Consider the following 18,445-nt stretch of genomic DNA (forward strand, 5'->3'; position numbering starts at 1 on the left):
GTGGTTCATATCTAGAATTACAGTTTCACAATTTTCTTCAAGAGAAATGCATTGCTCAGCACAATATCCTACCATATGAGGTTTAATCTTACCTGGCAAGTTCTTTAATTAAGTTTGCAATACGCCTTTTGTCTTCAGGACATAAGTCCTTCAAGCAGGCACTCTTCATTCCTCCATTGTGAACGGTCTAATAAAATAAAAATTTTTTGTTAAAAAAAAAAATTGATTTTTTTGTTAGATGTTAAATTTGCTAAATGTTAAAAAAAATTTCTTAGGTTAGTAATAGCTTATTAGGAAGAATTTTTTAAAAACAGGATTGGAGATGAAATTTCTTCATATATTTTTCATCTAGCAAAAGGGTCTTTGCTTCAATTAAATATATTTTTTTTCTCCGAATTGCTTGTCACTGGGCTTTACTAATTGTTATTTAACCAATTATATTCAATTCAATAAGTATTTATTTAGTGCCCGCTACATGCCAGGCACTGGGCTAAGTGCTAAGGATACAAAAGGAGACAAAAGACACTCTCCACTCAAGGAACTTGAAATCTAAACAATCGAGTAATTACCAAGAAAGTCTGCAAAGGATATAATGTAAAGAAGTACCTACATGAAAAGCACAAGAAAAAGTATAGTAAATGTATACCCTCTTTGATCATAAAAAATGGAAAAGTACCCAAATGTGCAAGAATGTTTGTAGCAACCTTTTTTGTAGTAGCAAGGAACTGGAAAGTAAATAGATGTCCATCAGTTGGAGAATGGCTGAATAAGTTATGTTAATTGAAGGTAATAAAATATTAGTGTTCTATAAGAAATGATGAGCAGGCTGATTTCAAAAAGCCTGGAAAGTAAAACAATAAATCATAGAAACAATCGATAATTTTATCAAAGAGAATGACATTAATGAGACAACATACGTAAAGTTTATAGGATGTAACCAAATCAATTCTTAGGGGAAATTTTATGTCTCCAGAAAAGCCTGGGAAGATTTACATGAATTGATGTAAAGTGAAGTGAACAGAACTAAGAGAACATTGTACACAGCAACAAGAAGATTATGTAATGATCTACTATGATGGACTTGGCTCTTTTTTCAATAATGAGGTGATTCAGGGCAATTTCAATAAATTTGTGATGGAGAGTAAGAACTGCATTGAGAGAGAGAGAGAACTATCGAAACAAGGTGGATCAAGACATACTATCATTACATACTATCATTATCTTTATTGTAGTTGTTTTGCTTATTTACTTTTTCCTTTTTTATGTTTTTTCCACTTTTAACCTGATTTTTCTTGGGCATCAAAATGAATATAGAAATATGTTTAGAAAATTGTACATCTTTAACATATATTAGAATGCTTGTTGTTTGGGAGAGGGAGGGAAAGGAGAGAGAAATCTGGAATACAAGATTTTACAAAGGTGATTTTGGGAAACACTCTCTGCATGTATCTGGAAAAATGAATACTATAAAAAAATTTTTTTAAAGAAAAAGGAATGTTGAGCAGACTGATTTCAGAAAAGCTGGAAAGACTTACATGAACTGATGCTAAGTGAGTGAAATGAGCAGAACCAAAAGAACATTATACACAGTAACGATAAAATTATGTGATGATCAACTGTGATAGACTTGGTTCTTTTTTTTGGTGATTTAAAGTAATCATTGATGGAATATACTGGAGCCACCTGACAGTAGCTGCTGGAGATCCAACCCAGAATGGATCTCCTCTTGTGAGAGGGATATAAGGAGATTGAGAGACAGTTGCTGTTCTCTGATCTCTCTCCTGAAAAGCCACTGCATTGTCTGACCTCTCTCCTCTTCCCTCTGCCTCCAATTTATCTCATTCCCAGTCCACAAACCATGTCAGCAAAAGCCGCCTTGCAACTCCTTCAGATGTTATGATTCACAGCTGTGGAGACTTTTGGGGAATTGACTTGTCCCTTAATAATTCCCCGTTTTTTGCTGTTATTTCCCCCACACACACAGCATGGTCCACACACTGAGCGATGCAAGCAGCACTATCACTTCTGGATAGTTGTACCAGATGTTGATTAAGGCAAACTTTCAAATGGAGAAGAGGACTATAAAGTCAGAACAGGCATTTAAGTCATCAGTCTCGTGGCTCGGCCCTTTGATGTGTTGGCCCATTTAATTACCTCAACTAAAAAAGTTTTACCGGGGCTCTTCTTCCTTAACTCTGGAAGGATCTTTCTCACGAACAGTTCTGGTTCTTCTTGAAATTCTTATGCTTCTTTACCCCATGTTCGGGCACCATATATTGGAATACATGGGAGCCATCTGACAGTGGCTGCTGGAGATCCAACCCAGAATGGATCTCCTCTTTTAAGAGGATGATACAAGGAGACTGAGAGGCAGTTGCTGTTCTCTGACCTCTCTCCTGAAAGGCTGTTGTGTTGTCTGCCCTCTCTCCCCTTCCCTCTACCTCCAATTTATCTCATTCGCAGTCTACAACACCTGTGTCAGGAAAGGCTGCCTTACAACTCCTTCAGATGTTATGATTCACTGCTATGGAGGCTCTTGGAGAATTGACCTGTCCCTTAACAAATCATGAAAGACTTGGCATGGAAAATGCAATCTGCATCCAGAGAGAGTATTATGGAGATCAAATATGGATAGAAGCATAGTATTTTCACTTTTTTTTGGTCTGTGTTTTTTTTCCTCAGATTTTTTTTCTCTTTTGGTCTGATATTTCTTACACAACATGACAAATATAGAAATATGTTTAAAAGAATTGCACATATTTAACTTATATCAGATTACTTGCTGCCTTGGGGAGGCAAGAGCTGAAGGAGGGAAGGAGAAAAATGTGAACACAAAGTCTTATCAAAAAAAAAAAAAGAATGTTGAAAACTATCTATATATGTATTTGGAAAAATAAAAAACTACTGAAATTTTTAAAAACTTAAAATATTCATTTTCTTTCCTTTTTGATCTGATTCTTCTTGTGCAGCATAATTGTGGAAATATGTATAGAAGAAATGCATATGTTTAACATATATTGAATTACTTGCTAAGTAAGGGGGTGAAGGGAAGGGAGGGAGACAAAATTTGTTATACAAGGTTTTGCAAGGGTGAATCTTGAAAACCGTCTATGCATATATTTTGAAAATAAAAAGCTTAAAATGACCAAAACCAAAAAATAAGTAAAATAAAGAAAAACAACAAAAAATATATAGTCATAGGCTATCCTCAGCTATCAAAAAGGCAGTCTTCCCTTTACGAATGTCAATTCAAAAAAGGTGGCCTCTAATACAAGTATTTAGAAAGTGCTTACTATATGCAAACCACTATGATAAATGCTAGGATATAAAGACAAAAATGAAAAACAGTTCCTTCTTCAAGGAGCTTATATATCCCCCTAAAATGCAACACATCTACACATCCTGGAAATAGTCACCATTTAGGAGCACAAATCACTGAAATAAATTTCTTCTCATGGCTTACTTACCTATTCTATTCTGCTATCCGTTGTTAAATTGGCAAGAGAGACCTTCAAATTTGGGTAATACAATTGCCATGAAAACAACCTCATTTGAGAGCTTATTATCCTAATTTGGATGCAGGCACCAAACAATGTATTGTTGACTAAAACTTACAAGAATCATTTTTAGTTATAAGTAGAATGGAAGTATTTAGAATTTTTCCTCCGTACATGTATTTTTTTTTAAATAGCTTTTTATTTACAAGTTATATGCATGGGTAATTTTACAGAATTGACAATTGCCAAACCTTTTGTTCCAATTTTTCCCCTCCTTCCCCTTATCCCCTCCCCTAGTGGCAGGTTGACTAATATATGTTAAATATGTTAAAGTATAAATTAAATACAATATAATTATACATGTCCTAACAGTTATTTTGCTGTACAAAAAGAATTAGACTTTGAAATAGTGTACAATTAACCTGTGAAGGAAATTAAAATGAGGGATTGGGAATTCTATGTGATGGTTCTTAGTCATCTCCCAGAGTTCTTTCGCTGGGTGTAGTTGGTTCAATTCATTACTGCTCTATTGGAACTGATTTGGTTCATCTCATTGCTGGAGATGGTCACATCCATCAGAATTGATCATCATATGGTATTGTTGTTGAAGTATATAATGATCTCCCGGTCCTGCTCATTTCACTCAGCATAAGTTCATGTAAGTCTCGCCAGGCCTTTCTTAAATCATCCTGTTGGTCATTTCTTACAGAACAAAAATATTCCATAATATTCATATGTCATAATTTATTCAGCCATTCTCCAATTGATAGGCATCCACTCAGTTTCCAGTTTTTGGCCACGACAAAGAGGACTGCCACAAACATTCTTGCACATATAGGTCCCTTTCCCTTCTTTAAAATCTCTTTGGGATATAAGCCCAATAGAAACACTGCTGGATCAAAGAGTATGCCCAGTTTGATAACTTTTTGAGCATAGTTCCAAATTGCTCTCCAGAATGGCTGGATGTATTCACAATTCCATCAACAATGTATTAGTGTCTCTGTTCTCCCACATCCCCTTCAATATTCTGCATTATCTTTCCCTGTCATTCTAGACAATCTGACAGGCATATAGTGGTATCTCAGAGTTGTTTTAATTTGCATTTCTCTGATTAATAATGACTTGGAGCATCTTTTCATATGGCTAGAAATAGTTTCAATTTCTTCATCTGAGAATTGTCTGTTCATATCCTTTGAAGTACATGCATTCTGAATGAGAACCTATGGTTACTATAAAAACATTTCAGCAAGACCTCTGAACTGAACCCTGGAGATAATAAAAAGTAATGGGGGAAAAGGAAAGCCTTTGCATAGTGAATGATAGTTACTGAAGTTTTCTCATGCTAAGAGATAATAAACTAACACCCTAAGAATCAACTTAGAATGGGTAACCTAAGATATACATAAGAACCTAACAACAACATATGATGAGCCTGACACAAATCCATATGTCCTCAAATCAGTAGCATCCATGAGAAACTTTCCCAAAGCACAAAAAGGCCCTAGCTGGTATATCACAGAGCTTTCACCAGGATCAGGCACCTTTTCACAAAGGCCAGTAAATAAATGCCTGAGTATCTGAAAATGGCCTATTGGTATTCAATAGTTTACCTTCAACTATATATAAGTATGAATTCACATTTGTACAGGGTAAATAAGTGCTTATAATTACAATAAGTAACCAGAAAACTGCATTTTTCAACTACTTCTAATATCTTTCAATATCTTCTAATAGGATTCTTTTAAGTTAAAAGCAAACTTTTATCATTTTTAATATTTAATATGCTTTTTAAAATCTTTTAAAATAAATCACAACTTTCAATAAGCATTGATAAATTATTCAATGAAAACTATCTTCAAGCAATCAAAATAAAATTTAAGTTATGGTTGTTTTATACAAATAACTCATTTCCTGTAGATATGATCAAATTACACTGAATACACCAAACAGGACTGATGACAATAAGAACTGCATGTCCACTGAATGGTTAACAGTATTATATTCTATAGTCTATATATATATATATATATATATTATATTATATATTATATTCTAAGAAAAAATTAATGACATGATATTTGTTATTAAGATTCAGAAAAATACAACTAAAACTTATGGAAAAATATGTATTTGGGATAATTACAGAGTCAGCATTTAAAAGGGGCAAGGTTTGAATCCAAATCTTCCTAATTCCCAAATTAACTATAAGTTATACCATAAGCATGCAAAATGCAAGAGAAAGAAAACTACTCAATTAAAGGAGTACATAAGCAATGGGGAGATGGGTAAAGAAGGTTTGCAAAACAAATGAATCAGTTATTACCTCTGACCCTTAACTATGACTTTCCTTGATCTCAACTAGGACTAAAGTGTAATAATAAAGCATGTGTACTCCTGTCCTCACTCTGTAAGGTACCCATCCCTCACAGATGCAGGACAAGAAAGAAAATGTGAACTCTAAGCTAATGTTCAAATACTACCAAAACAGGGGCAAAAGAAATATATAACTCTCCATAATAAATAGCTATTAAAATAGCCTTACTAGTAATATAATTTAATAATGTAAAATAATAATATTTTATTATTATAGAAAGCTTTCCTCAAAAGAAGCACTTAAGAAACTTTCTAAAATCTAAGCCTCCTGATTATCTCACCTTGGGAAATGCAGAGGTGGTATCCTACTCTCTAGGCTATATTATGGCTCTTTTCATGGCCTTTTGATTTTGCCTAAATTGAAAATAAATCCTCTGAAAGCATTTTGTGTTTCAGACTACAGGGGAAATATGTTAAATTTTTTAAAGCTTTTAAAGTAGATATTTGATATTCTATATACTATACAAAGAATACACGTGAGATGGTTGTCAATGTAAGCCCTAAAAGTTTCAGAATTTCTGAGGGTACAATGTACCAGAGTAGAAACTAATGAATTTGGAGTATTGAATTAGTAGCTCTGTACATTTTGCATCGGAGTGCTAGACTCACCATTAAAAAGACTTGAGTTCAAGGAGAGGAAAAATAGGATGGCAGAAAATAGTCATTTTAACTGTGAATATGAATAGGATGGATTCTCCCATAAAACAAAGTGAATAGTAGAGTGGATTAAAAGCCAAAATAACAGAAAGACTTGGATTCAAATGCCTCCTCAGAAATTTACCAATTTATATGACCATAGACAAACCACTTATCCTTTCTAGAACCCAATTTCCTCATTTTTAAAATGAGGGGGCTAGACTATTCTGTTTCTAAGATCCCTTCCAATCCTAAATCTACAATTTCCATCCATGACTTTTTTTTTTTAAATCATAAATGAATGCTTTCTTTTTTTAGAATTCTCAACAAGGGATAGTACACCATCTCAACTAGAAGCCAGATCATTTCAGCAGCATAACTAAAATACTAATAATAATTCATAGAAGGTAAGTTTTATTAATCTACTCAAGTCTCTAACCAGCACATGGCAAAGTAGATGCCAAAAGAGATGGCTCCTGTAGCAAATTCCTGTTTTAAGACTATAGCTCAGGTAGACAGCTTTTAAAGGTTTTCCCCCCTTAAATTTAAATCTCCCCTCCCCCGGTTAACCTCAATCCATAAACTACTCAAAGTAGGTATCTGAGTCTTACATTTTATAATCCAAATTACCACATTCATACCACACTAATGAAAAACTCTTCTCCCTAATAGGGATAGGGACCATTTCATTTTTGTCAGGAACTAGCACAATGCCTTATATTTAAATATTTATTGAACAGAATATATGCTTGAGACTAAAAGGTCTTTGAGGCTGAAAGGTGTGTCTTATTTTGTGTTCATTAACCAGTAAATCATAGTAAATAATATAGTAAATCTAATTCTTTTCAGTTGCAGAGGAGAAAAGTTGAGATCCAACAAGTACTTAATACATTATATAACATATATGTACATGACAAATGATAAATGAATTTTTAAAAATACAAATACTTGCACTGATCAAATCAAAATCAAACTTACCTAGTCTCCTACTCTAAGCTTTCATTTATTTCCTTAAAGGAAACCCTTAGCAGTTCAAGAAACGATAGAAAGAGCAAAATAATACTATGAGAAGGCCGTTGGATTTGAAGCCAGAGGACTTGAGTTGAAATCCTAACTCTGCCAATTACTATCTATGTGACAATGAGCAAGTCACTGAACCTTTCTGAGATTTGTTATCATCATCATCTATAGATGACTTTCAAGGGCCTTTCTAGCTCTAAGTCTATAATTCTATAATTCTATTAATTTTTCAAAACAATTACTTGGCTTTTAAAATATTTTCCCATCTTCTTCCTCCCTAATCCCACGTATCTGATATCAACTAATTTGAAAAGATTATTTTTAAGAACATGGATGAGAACAGGTGTGCTCAAATAATGTCCCCTCATAAAACCCAAGTGACCTGATCACTCAACTAACCAGGAAATTCAATTTAAAAAATTACCCGATATGGCAGCTAGGTGGCTCAGAGGATAGACCATCAGCCCTGAAGTCAGGATGACCTGAGTTCAAATCTGGTCTCAGACACTTAATACTTCCTAGCTGTGTGACCCTGGGTAAGTCACTTAACCTCAACTGCCTCAGGAGGGGAAAAAAAAAAAAGTCTGATAAAGGGGAACAGTCAATTCTCTTCAAATAATCCAAACCATTTATGTCCAGCTTCCCATATATGCGTGTGTTTGTGTAGCCAATAAGTAAAGATATGGCTACAGTAACCAAGCAACAGAGAAATATCTTTTGTTTACAAATAGACCAAAAAAGACAAATTTAAACAAATGTTTTTGTAATGAACACCCTTCTTCAATTATTGTGGTATTTATCACAAGACTATCTTTTAAAAAAAAAAAAAAGTGCAGCAATCTTTCCCTCTTTTTAGTACTCTTGGAACAGCCTGTTCTGCTGATACCTGCCCTAGATTTTTAAAGTTTTCATTTCAATTTATAGATCCATGTACTTAGTTTTGTTCCCGTATTTTCAGACACTAAAAAAGCACTGTCATTTTCTCTTATAATATTAATAACTCAAATTTAAAATCTGAACTAATTAATCATATTCTAACTTCCCTATACTAACTTCCTTATCTTAACATCATTTCTTTTTTAGAGGTATTAAAAGCAAGTAGGAAATAAAAAAAATGAATGCTTATCTCAAGACATGATGAGCGTTTTCTTCAATACCAAGAAAACAGAAAAATGTTCTCTTTTTACAAGTGTCTACATCCAGCTAAGTGGCTATCGTTTAAACTCCTTATAGCAAGTTGTCAACAAGAATCCCAAACTAAAAGCATCCTAAAATTAAAATAACCCAAAGAAAGGCAAAGCAGGGCTGGAGAGTTTAGAGAACACTCAAATCAGTCAGAATACCAAGGGTTTTTTTTGTTTGTTTGTTTTAATCAATTCTGCCACTGATTTAGAGTTGCCTGAGCAAGTCACTTCACTATTCAATATCTCAGATTCCTTCTTTAAGCCAATGAGGGATTGATATCCATCTTAAAAGCATTATCTAAAAGGAGAGTCTTTTTATTGCTCTGCATCTCTAAATATAATACAATACAATACGTCGTTTTGATTACTTCTAGTCAGTGCCATCAAGTCACCTCTTTGGGCCTGGGTTTCTTCAACTCCAAAGTAAGGGGACTGAATGAGATGCAGGAGCTCTCCCAGCTCTAACATTCTATGACACTGCAGTTCTAAGGTTCCATCTCTCAGAGCTTTCACTGCAAACAAAGACTGAGCTTGAGTCTGTTGTTGGTAACAGATCTTCCCTATCTTGGAAGAGAAAGATTTTTATAAAAAGCTGGAAAAGACAACTGGTAACAACTAGATCTTACAAAAACATTAAAAATTAAACAAATGAGGCCACATACAAGTGTAATGAGTGGCTTCTAGATTTGGGCAACTGTAGCATTTCCTGACAATTTTTAAACCCAATGGACACCAACAATTCCACTACAGCCCCTTTCTATCATGCCATGAAGGTAACCAATTAATAGGAAGCTTTCAAACATGCAGAATTAAGCTACTAAACCTCAAATCTGAGCCCCACAATGGAATGAAGGTCTCATGAAATATAAAGAAGCTCTCAAATCTAAGGGTTTGACCACTTTTTTGACAAATTTTTTGATCCACAAGAACTCATAAAAAGGCATGCATATATAGAGGGATAGGATCTGCATCAGTGAGAAACATGCACACAGACTAAAAGCACAGCTCTCTCAATGATTGAAAAAGCATACTAGGGAAATGATTAAAAGTATACACACACACACACACACACACATACACACAACACATATGTATGTATGTTCACACACACATACACACACACAAACTATAAAAAAAGAGAATACTACCAGAAAGGAGAGGAAAAGCAAATTAAAAGCTTTTTTTGTTTGTTTTCCTGAGCTGGAGAACAGTATCTTCTCAGAACTGAAAAGAAGTCAAGTTCTGGGACAGGATCTGGTCTGGTCAAGCAAAGATAAGAGTTTTTTTAAAACTCTTATTGAGTAGTATCTCTATTGTTGAGGCAGTTGAGGTTAAGTGACTTACCCAGGGTCACACTGCTTTTAAAGCAGTTTTTTTGGGGGAAAAGACTAAACAGTTTTAACATGTATTATAACAAATATTCAACAGAAGCTTATATACTACTCTATAAGATCAATGTTTAAAATAATAAAAAATATACAAAAGAACATCTTTCATTTTGTCATTCAATCGAACCTAATCTTATGATTAGGAATTAGAGGTGTCTTATATTTTGTCTTATACTCAACAGCAATTTAGGCCAATAGTAGACAATTACCATGATAAACAAATATTTAATGAGTATCTACTGTCTATAAAGCTCTGTGCTAGAAAGTGTGGATATAAACAAGTAACACATATCCTAGACTTTAAGAAACCACGGATATAATGAAAAAGATTAGAAATCATGCACGGATCATTAGACAAGCACCACTGCAACAGCTCAATTTAAGATTACAATGTAGAGAAAAAGAAAATTCTCTACAAATACAAAATCAAATTTATTTTTTCTCCAAAACCTACTTCTTCTAATTTTCCTATTTCTGTTTAAGACACCACCATTCTTCCTGTATACAGACAAAGTAATATGGAAGAGAGGGAAACAGCAGTTGGGGAAAGAAGGAAAAACAACATACAAGACAATGACTGATTGGGACTCTCTAGAGAGTTCAGGCATGGGAAACAACCAAGGAACGGAGTTGTATGTGAAAAACAGGGAGAAGGTAGGTTTAGAAAAATGAAAGAATGGAGGAGAGAGAATATCATCCAAACTAGAAAAATGAATTGAACCCTAATTATATAAAACTTTAAACAGAGAAATTTATATTTTATCTTAAAAACAACAGGAAGTCCCTGAAGTTTATTGAGTTGGAAAATAATAGGGTCTTTGCTCTTTCCTTCCCAACTTCCCTGTTCCATCCATCCAGGTTCATAACCTTGATATCATCCTAGACTCTCCACTCTCCTTCACTTCATAAAATAAATTGCAAAACCTCTCGTTTCTGATCCGTTCTCTCCATTCACACAAATCCTACTCTAGCACAGATCCAAATCACTTCTTACCTAGATTTTTGCAACAGACTCCTAGTTGGTCTCCTTGCCTCTAGCTCAGTATATTCTCCAGTATAGAGTCAAAAATAGTTTCAGAAAAACTCAGCTACAGAAAAGACCATCAGGTTGCCAATTAGAAACAATTACTCTTTTCCAGTAACTTGGAAAAGTGCAGTTTCACCTGGTTGATGAGGTCATTAGCCAGACTGCCACGAGCTGAATGAGAGAAAAGGCAGAAGAGAAAACCAGTAAAGTCCACTTTTTTTTCAAAGTAGACAGAGAAAAGGAAGAGAGATATGGGATGAGAGCCTGAAGACAGCAGAGTTCAGTAAAGGATGGGGTAGAATCAAATACATATGTTGAAAGGTCAACACTAGCAAAGAAAAGACATCAGAGACAGAGAAAAAGGAGTAGAGAGATGATGTTTTTGCAGCCTCAAATTTTTTCAGTAAGGTTCTCAGCTAAAACAAGAGAGAAGTATGGAGTGGAAGTCAATAAGGAAAGAAAAAATTTGGAATAACTTTTGTAAGGAGTAAAATAGGTAATCACTGAGTAACTAAAGGACCAACTCAGGTTCCTCATATAAAATGTGTATAGAGACTAAACTTGATTTTACCAGAAAAGAACTCCCAGAACTCTTTTTACTCGAGCAAGCAGAATCTTCTCACCAATTGGCTGTTTTAGAGCACTGATCTTGACAAAGATATAATGGCTTACCATTTCCTTCTCCAGCTCTTTTTACAGATGAAAAAACTGAGGTAAACAAAGTTAAGTGACTTGCCCAGGATCCCACAACTAGAAGTATCTGAGGCCAGATTTGAACTAAGAAAAATGAATTTTTTCGACCTGACTCAAGGCCTATCACTCTATACTTCAACTTCTTAAATTGCAGTTAGCAATCCCATATAGTGTCTCATAACTAAATGAAGGGATCATGAAATTGTGATTTATTATCAATAAATAAATATTTATTGATATCTGGGATCACCAGTGGGAAAAGTTTTAAGATGCCCTGCTCTATCCTAATGTGTGTGCCACCTAATTGCCCATGAAGACTTTGCTGTGATTTCATTCGGTTAAAGGAATTCCTACACTAATGAAATTACAATCCTTGACACACTGATTTTATTACAGACCTACCTCATCCTCTACCCATCTTCCCACACCAAGTAGAAGAAGAGCTGATTAAAAAAATAATAATAATAACATAGTAGAAAGAAAGTACATTGAATTTTAGAGTCAGAAGATCTGGGTTTTAGTCCCAGATTTTTAACTTACTATCTGTGTGACTTTGGTCAAATAAATGTAAGATTTTAAAGTTTTTGTTTCTCCATTTGTAAAACAAACAACTACAAAGACATGGAAGGAGTAGGATAGGGAAGGAAGAGAGGGTTGCATAGATCCAGTCTAAAGTTCATTACAGCTTCAAATCCCATGATTCTTTAAATTCATCTTCAGTCTAGTCTTTTTCATTTATATGTAATTAATAATGACACCTGTTACTCATTAATGGCAGATCTTTAAGTTTCATACATTATAAAGGAAAAAAATAAGATTAAAAACTCAGTTTAAATTGTTTTTTTTTTCAAAGATTTTAACGCACATAAATTAAACCTTATAATCTTGATGTGGGGAACCCTGAAATTGTATTGACTTGATTGGGGGGGGGGGGGGGGGAGAGGAGGAACCATGAGGTAAATGCTTAAGAACTCCTTGAAGGGGAGAAACTCATTGAACTCTCCTGGGAGAGGCCTGCCTTAGGGAATCAAGACAAAGTGGCTCCATTCTGTTATCTTGGTAGGACTAGTTGAGTTCAGACCACTTTACTTAGCCCGAACTGGAGATCTAGATTTCTATTGACCTCTATTGAGCTGGAGATTAGTCTAGGACTATTCATTCAATTGGAAAATTTCTATTCAATTCTTGAAGATCCCAGTCTGATTTCTACTCAAACTGCCCCCAGCCTCTAGACAAAGTTTCTTCTCAGTTCCAACAATAAACTTCTTTTTGCCAGTCTAGCTTTCATAAATTCTTTTATGACGGACTTGCCCTGACCAGAAGGGGTTCCCACAACTCTCTGCTCTGAGCTGAACCTCATCATCTGGTTCCCTTACTGGGAAACCCCAAAATCTGGACAAGGTAAAAGTCTACTCTATAGCTAAGACATTCAATACCAGGGTAGATTTGAGTCCTCAAGAATAGGCTCGAGCAGAATTCTTGGAGGACGTTGTTATGGGAATTCCTGTGGTCTGACAAAAGTAGAATTTTTGTTAAGCTTTCCATTTTTATAGAGGTCTAGAGAAGGACGAGAAGCTATAGAATCAGGGACACTAAGGTTTTTTCCTGGCAAAAAAGACAAAACATCTCTGACTCTAAAAATCCTTCCTAGAGCACAAATTCAACTTGAAAAAACCTCAAACCGGAAAACTTAAGATGGCGATTAGATTTGCTGGATGGAAATCAATTTCCCTCCTTCCAGCCCCTCTAGAGACAAAGGAGCTTTCCTTTGCAACTCAATGCACTCCTAAATCCCTTTCAAAGACTCTCTCCCAAATATCTGGTTATTCTGGGGACCCTGCCCAACTTTTTGAGGGGTTCAAGGCCAACACCCTCCTTGATCTGTCCTTGGGGGATAAACGGAGGAGAAGAAGCCAATTTTGAGCCCTCAAGTTTCTCCCACTCCATTATTACAAACAGCTGTTGGCTCTTTAACTCTCTCTCATGTGAACTAAATCCCAGGATTCCACAGCTCTTTTTCTCCTCAGGGCAACTTCTGCCTCCGGGGAAAAACACTTGGAACAGGGGTGCCTCTTTTAATGTAAATCCCTTCCAGACTGAGACCAGGAACCCCAGAAGTTCGTGCTCTTGGTGTCATGGAAACGGTGAAGAGATTCCCCAGTCCCTGTGCTGAGTTTGGGCAGGAGAAGCACTGGAGGGACTACCTCTCCATCAGGACAGCCCAACACCTGGTGGTTACTTGGTACAGAAATCCAGTTGCCCCACCACTCCCAATGTCCTGCCTTCCGTCAGGAATTTGGGGCTTGGTCAAGTTCCCTTTTGCTCCACCATGACAGCCCAACTCTTGAGGTCTGATAAGATGGGTGGGGCTTCTCCTTCATTCTCACACTGGTCCTCTGGTCTCTCTTACCCTTTCCCCCATAGCAGGAGGAGCTCAGGACCTGTCTTGAGAGCTCTCCTCTGCCTCCCCAGCTTGGTAACTTAATGATGAGATTGAGGACCCAACTCACTCTCAGACCTCCAGAGAATTTTTTTTTAAAGCACAAACTTTTAGATAGACAGTTAAGAGATTTGGAGAAGCTTAACTGCACTCTTATCTTGATCTGCAGTCCTGACAGACAGGGCCCCGTCCATTCTCCAGACCCTTCCTCACAGCAGCTGTGTATTTTCCTGCCTTAGAGCAGTGGCTGCTTTTAATTGAAAAGGCCCTTTTAATTGAAGAGGCCCCAAAACTAACTCTGAGACAGCCATTAGAGGTTTTTTAACTCCCCACCAGGTCCACAGCATGTTAAAAGCCAAAGGACATCAGTGGTTTGGTGAGAGACCTAATAGATATCAGGGTCTCCTATATGACCTGACTCTCTGGGTGCACCACACCCTTAATTCTGCCACCCTGTTTCCCTGACTGCACCCAACCAGGAGAAATTAGCTTTCCTAAAAATGGGAATGCAAAGGTGGGTTATTTTGTGGGGACTCTCACTGGCAACCTAGAGGCTAAACCATTGCCTCCTGGGACTTCTGCCCTAACCAGAACTTTGGAACTGGGGAAGGGAAGTGGACACTTATACTGAACTCCACTCTTATTAAACACTCAGGGGAAGTCCTGCAGCTATTGCAAGCTGTCCATGAAATTCCTCAACTCCCTGAAAAAACCTTTGCAGAAGAAAGGGGGTACACATCCCTTCTCCTTCTGGCTGGTTTCACCAGGCCTGCCCAATTTGTGTCCAAGTGAATCCTGAGGGAGCTATTAAAACCCCCTCCCTCCTGAAGCCAGTTCCCACATACCCAGGTGGAGAGTGCAAGGAATTTCAAACTGCTTTCAGTTTTTTTCTAACACTTCTGAAAGCCTCAAGGCACTTGCTAAACTCCTTGCAGAGAGACAAACAGTTCGGCTTTTACTTCTCAGTTATTTCAGAATTTTCTTGTGAGTACTCTGGAGAAAGGAGGGTAGAATGGACCTGCATCCTTCTTTCCCTCACTTTCACTCTCCTGCCTTTTTCACTTCAAAGATGGGAACTTTTTTTGCTCCTAACATTTTTTCTCTTACTTTCTTTGATTGGCATTCTATACCCCTGCCAGTAATTAACTCCTTAGCACAATTAACTCCTTAACTACCTAAGCTAGGGAGCTCTGTGAGCAGTGGGGGCATTCAGCATTGTGGGTGGTCTATCAGCATTCTTAAGGCAGCCCACAGACAGGACCTAATGCATTTTCTGCAAAAGGCCCCATTCCCAAACGTCATCATCTCAACCCTGGATGACACACCACTTTTAATCTGTCTTGAGATCTGTTTTCTCTAGGCTTCAAGATTTTCAACTGCCCTCCAGCCTGGAGAACATGGGATGATTGATGGGAACACACAACACCCCTTAGATGTCCTGCTGCCGTTTTCAATTCTCACACTTTCCTTCCTGGCATGAACTCTCAAATGAACTAAAGACATCTCTATGACCCTTGCCAGCTCGAAGCAATTACAGAAAAGACCTTAGCCTTTTTCCCCCAAAATTAATTTGGGTGGTAAGTGCTTGAGGGGGGAAATGATGTGGGGAATCCTGAAACTAAATTTAATCTGTTTTGAAGGAGGTCTTGAAATGTTTTCCTGTATACTTTAAAGGATACAAACAAACAATTTCCCATTTGAGAATGAAGAGGCACCTGATTTGGCAAGGTGGCATTCTATGGCCTGTTATCCACCCAAATAACACAATAAAAGCATCTTCATTAAACTTTCACTTAGCTGCATGACTTCGGCCACTGGGTAAGCCTTATATACACCACACCCCTCCCCCCTCTAGGTCTAAAATTCTAGGTAAAAACAAGAAATTCTACTAACCTCTTTATGTACTGAATCTCCTGCACCTCTGAAAGGATCCATGGGGGCAGAAGCCTCAGCTGCTTTGGAAGCTTTTAGTTTAACAGCAATTTTGGAAATTTTTGACTTGTGTTTTGCTTTACTATATCCAGTTGCAGAAATTCCTACAGAGGACCAAATACAATTTTAGAAGACAGCATTCACTATAGTGTGTGTGTATATATATATATGTGTGTGTGTGTGTGTGTGTGTGTGTGTGTGTGTGTGTGTGTATTCATATTAACAACATCTTCCTTAATATCTCCTATCTGATGAAGCTTGCAGGTACATTTAACCACTAACATCAAATTCTGTTAATTTCCTAAAAATCCTGAAGACATTTGAGCCTATATTTCAAATCACTAAGGCTTCTATTAGAAAAGTTAAAAATTAAATAAAAAACATTAAATTATAGGAGCAATGCCTTAAGAATTAGAAGGTACTCAGATTCCTCATGTGACACATGATGAAACCAAGGCCCAAGAAAGTTAAATGATTTGTCTAATGTGACATAAATAGTAAGAAAGATAGAATTTGTAGCTAGATCCTATGATTCTAAATCAGTGATCCTTCTATAAGACCAGATAACCTTATATCCTTTAATGTATTTTTTTTATTTACAAGTTATATGCATGGGTAATTTTACAGCATTGACAATTGCCAAACCTTTTGTTCCAATTTTTCCACTCCTTCCCCTATCCCCTCCCCCCCAATGGCAGGTTGACCCCCAATACATGTTAAATATGTTAAAGTATAAATTAAATACAATATAAATATACATGTCCTAACAGTTATTTTGCTGTACAAAAAGAATCGGACTTTGAAATAGTGTACTATTAGCCTGTGAAGGAAATCAAAACTGCAGGTAGACAAAAATAGAGAGACTTGGAATTCTATGTAATGGTTCTTAGTCATCTCCCAGAGTTCTTTCACTGGGTGTAGCTGGTTCAATTCATTACTGCTCTATTGGAACTGATTCGGTTCATCTCATTGCTGGAGATGGTCACATCCATCAGAATTGATCATCATATAGTATTGTTGTTGAAGTATATAATGATCTCCCGGTCCTGCTCATTTCACTCACCCTTAATGTATTTTTAAAAATAAAAATATTACCATGTTTCAATTTAATTCCACTTACTAACATTCTGACATGGATAACATCTGTGAATTATTTCTATTATTTAGAAATTATTAGGTAACACCCTCTTCCAACTGATAACTAATAAGCTTTAAGGGTATATTACCTTTTTTAAGGAGGTAGAAATTTTCCTTAAGAGATTTTACAATGTTTCCCCAAAACCTTCCTCTTCATTACTGTTAGGGCACTTCCATGCTCTCACATACCAAGGCTTGAAACTTATTTGACGCCTCACTCTCATTCTGCCCCTCTCCTCCCCCTGTATCCTATTAGTGGTAAAGCCTTGTCATTTCCATCTTCATAACATCCCTTGTATATGTCCCTTCTCTCCTTTGACATAGTCATTAGTGATCTCATCACTTCCAACCTAAATTCATTACAGTCTGCAAGTAGGTCTTCCTACTTTGATTTTCTTCCCACTCTAATCCATTCTCTATTCAGCTTCTAAAATGCAGACCTACCCATATCATCCCCATATTTGATAAACTCCAGTGATGTTTGATTATTTCTAGGCTCAAATGCAAAATCCTCTGCTTGGCTTTCAAAGTCCTTTCTACTTTTCCAATCTTCTTATTATCCCTTACCTATGCTGCAAACTAGTAACACTAGTCTCCTGTAATGTTCTCTTCTCTGAAATATAATGTTCTCTGGGAGCAGATTTCTTGCGGGGCTTCTGAAGGCAGCCTTCGTTTCAGTTCAGAGTAATAATCACCTCAAATGTAGCCAGCTATTAAAGTCCAGTCCTTTATTGTCTCTTCCAAAATAGCCCGGTTAGTTTTCTTAGAGGCCTATTTCTCTCCTTGGTTCCGAGAATTCTTGTTGCTAGTCCTTTAGCTCTTCTAGTTTCTGCCTCTAGCTCAACTCTGACTCCAAAGCTTCCAGCCAGCACAAAGGTGATATATGGAATGAATCTGACTCCACCTCAGAGAGTGGGCTTGTGGGTTAGTGGGCTTATCCTTCCTGACTTGTAGATCTCCTAGACTCCTCTCTGACTTGTGAATCTTATAGAACTCCAATGAGCACTAAATACATTAATGAGCTAGAGAACTGTTAAGTACCATGCTAAATTAGATAACTGATTTAGCACCTTGTAAGAATTCTAACAGTCTCCTTTCTATTCCTCACACAAAAAAAT

The 18,445-nt window shown here is 36.5% G+C and overlaps 1 protein-coding gene across 2 annotated transcripts in view; it reads right to left on the reverse strand.

Moving 5' to 3' along the window:
• The window catches only part of KIAA1328 (KIAA1328 ortholog), a 527,008-nt gene that overhangs the window by 503,796 nt on the left and 4,767 nt on the right, over positions 1–18,445 (reverse strand). For both annotated transcript variants that reach the window (XM_051969744.1, XM_051969743.1), the window contains exons 3-4: positions 16,152–16,294; positions 93–187 (exon numbers count right to left, since the gene is read on the reverse strand). In XM_051969744.1, the coding sequence (XP_051825704.1) occupies positions 93–187; positions 16,152–16,294 (238 nt within the window). The remainder of the gene's footprint in view (positions 1–92; positions 188–16,151; positions 16,295–18,445) is intronic.

This window comes from Antechinus flavipes, chromosome 1, assembly GCF_016432865.1.
Source record: "Antechinus flavipes isolate AdamAnt ecotype Samford, QLD, Australia chromosome 1, AdamAnt_v2, whole genome shotgun sequence".
NCBI classification, from domain to species: domain Eukaryota; kingdom Metazoa; phylum Chordata; class Mammalia; order Dasyuromorphia; family Dasyuridae; genus Antechinus; species Antechinus flavipes.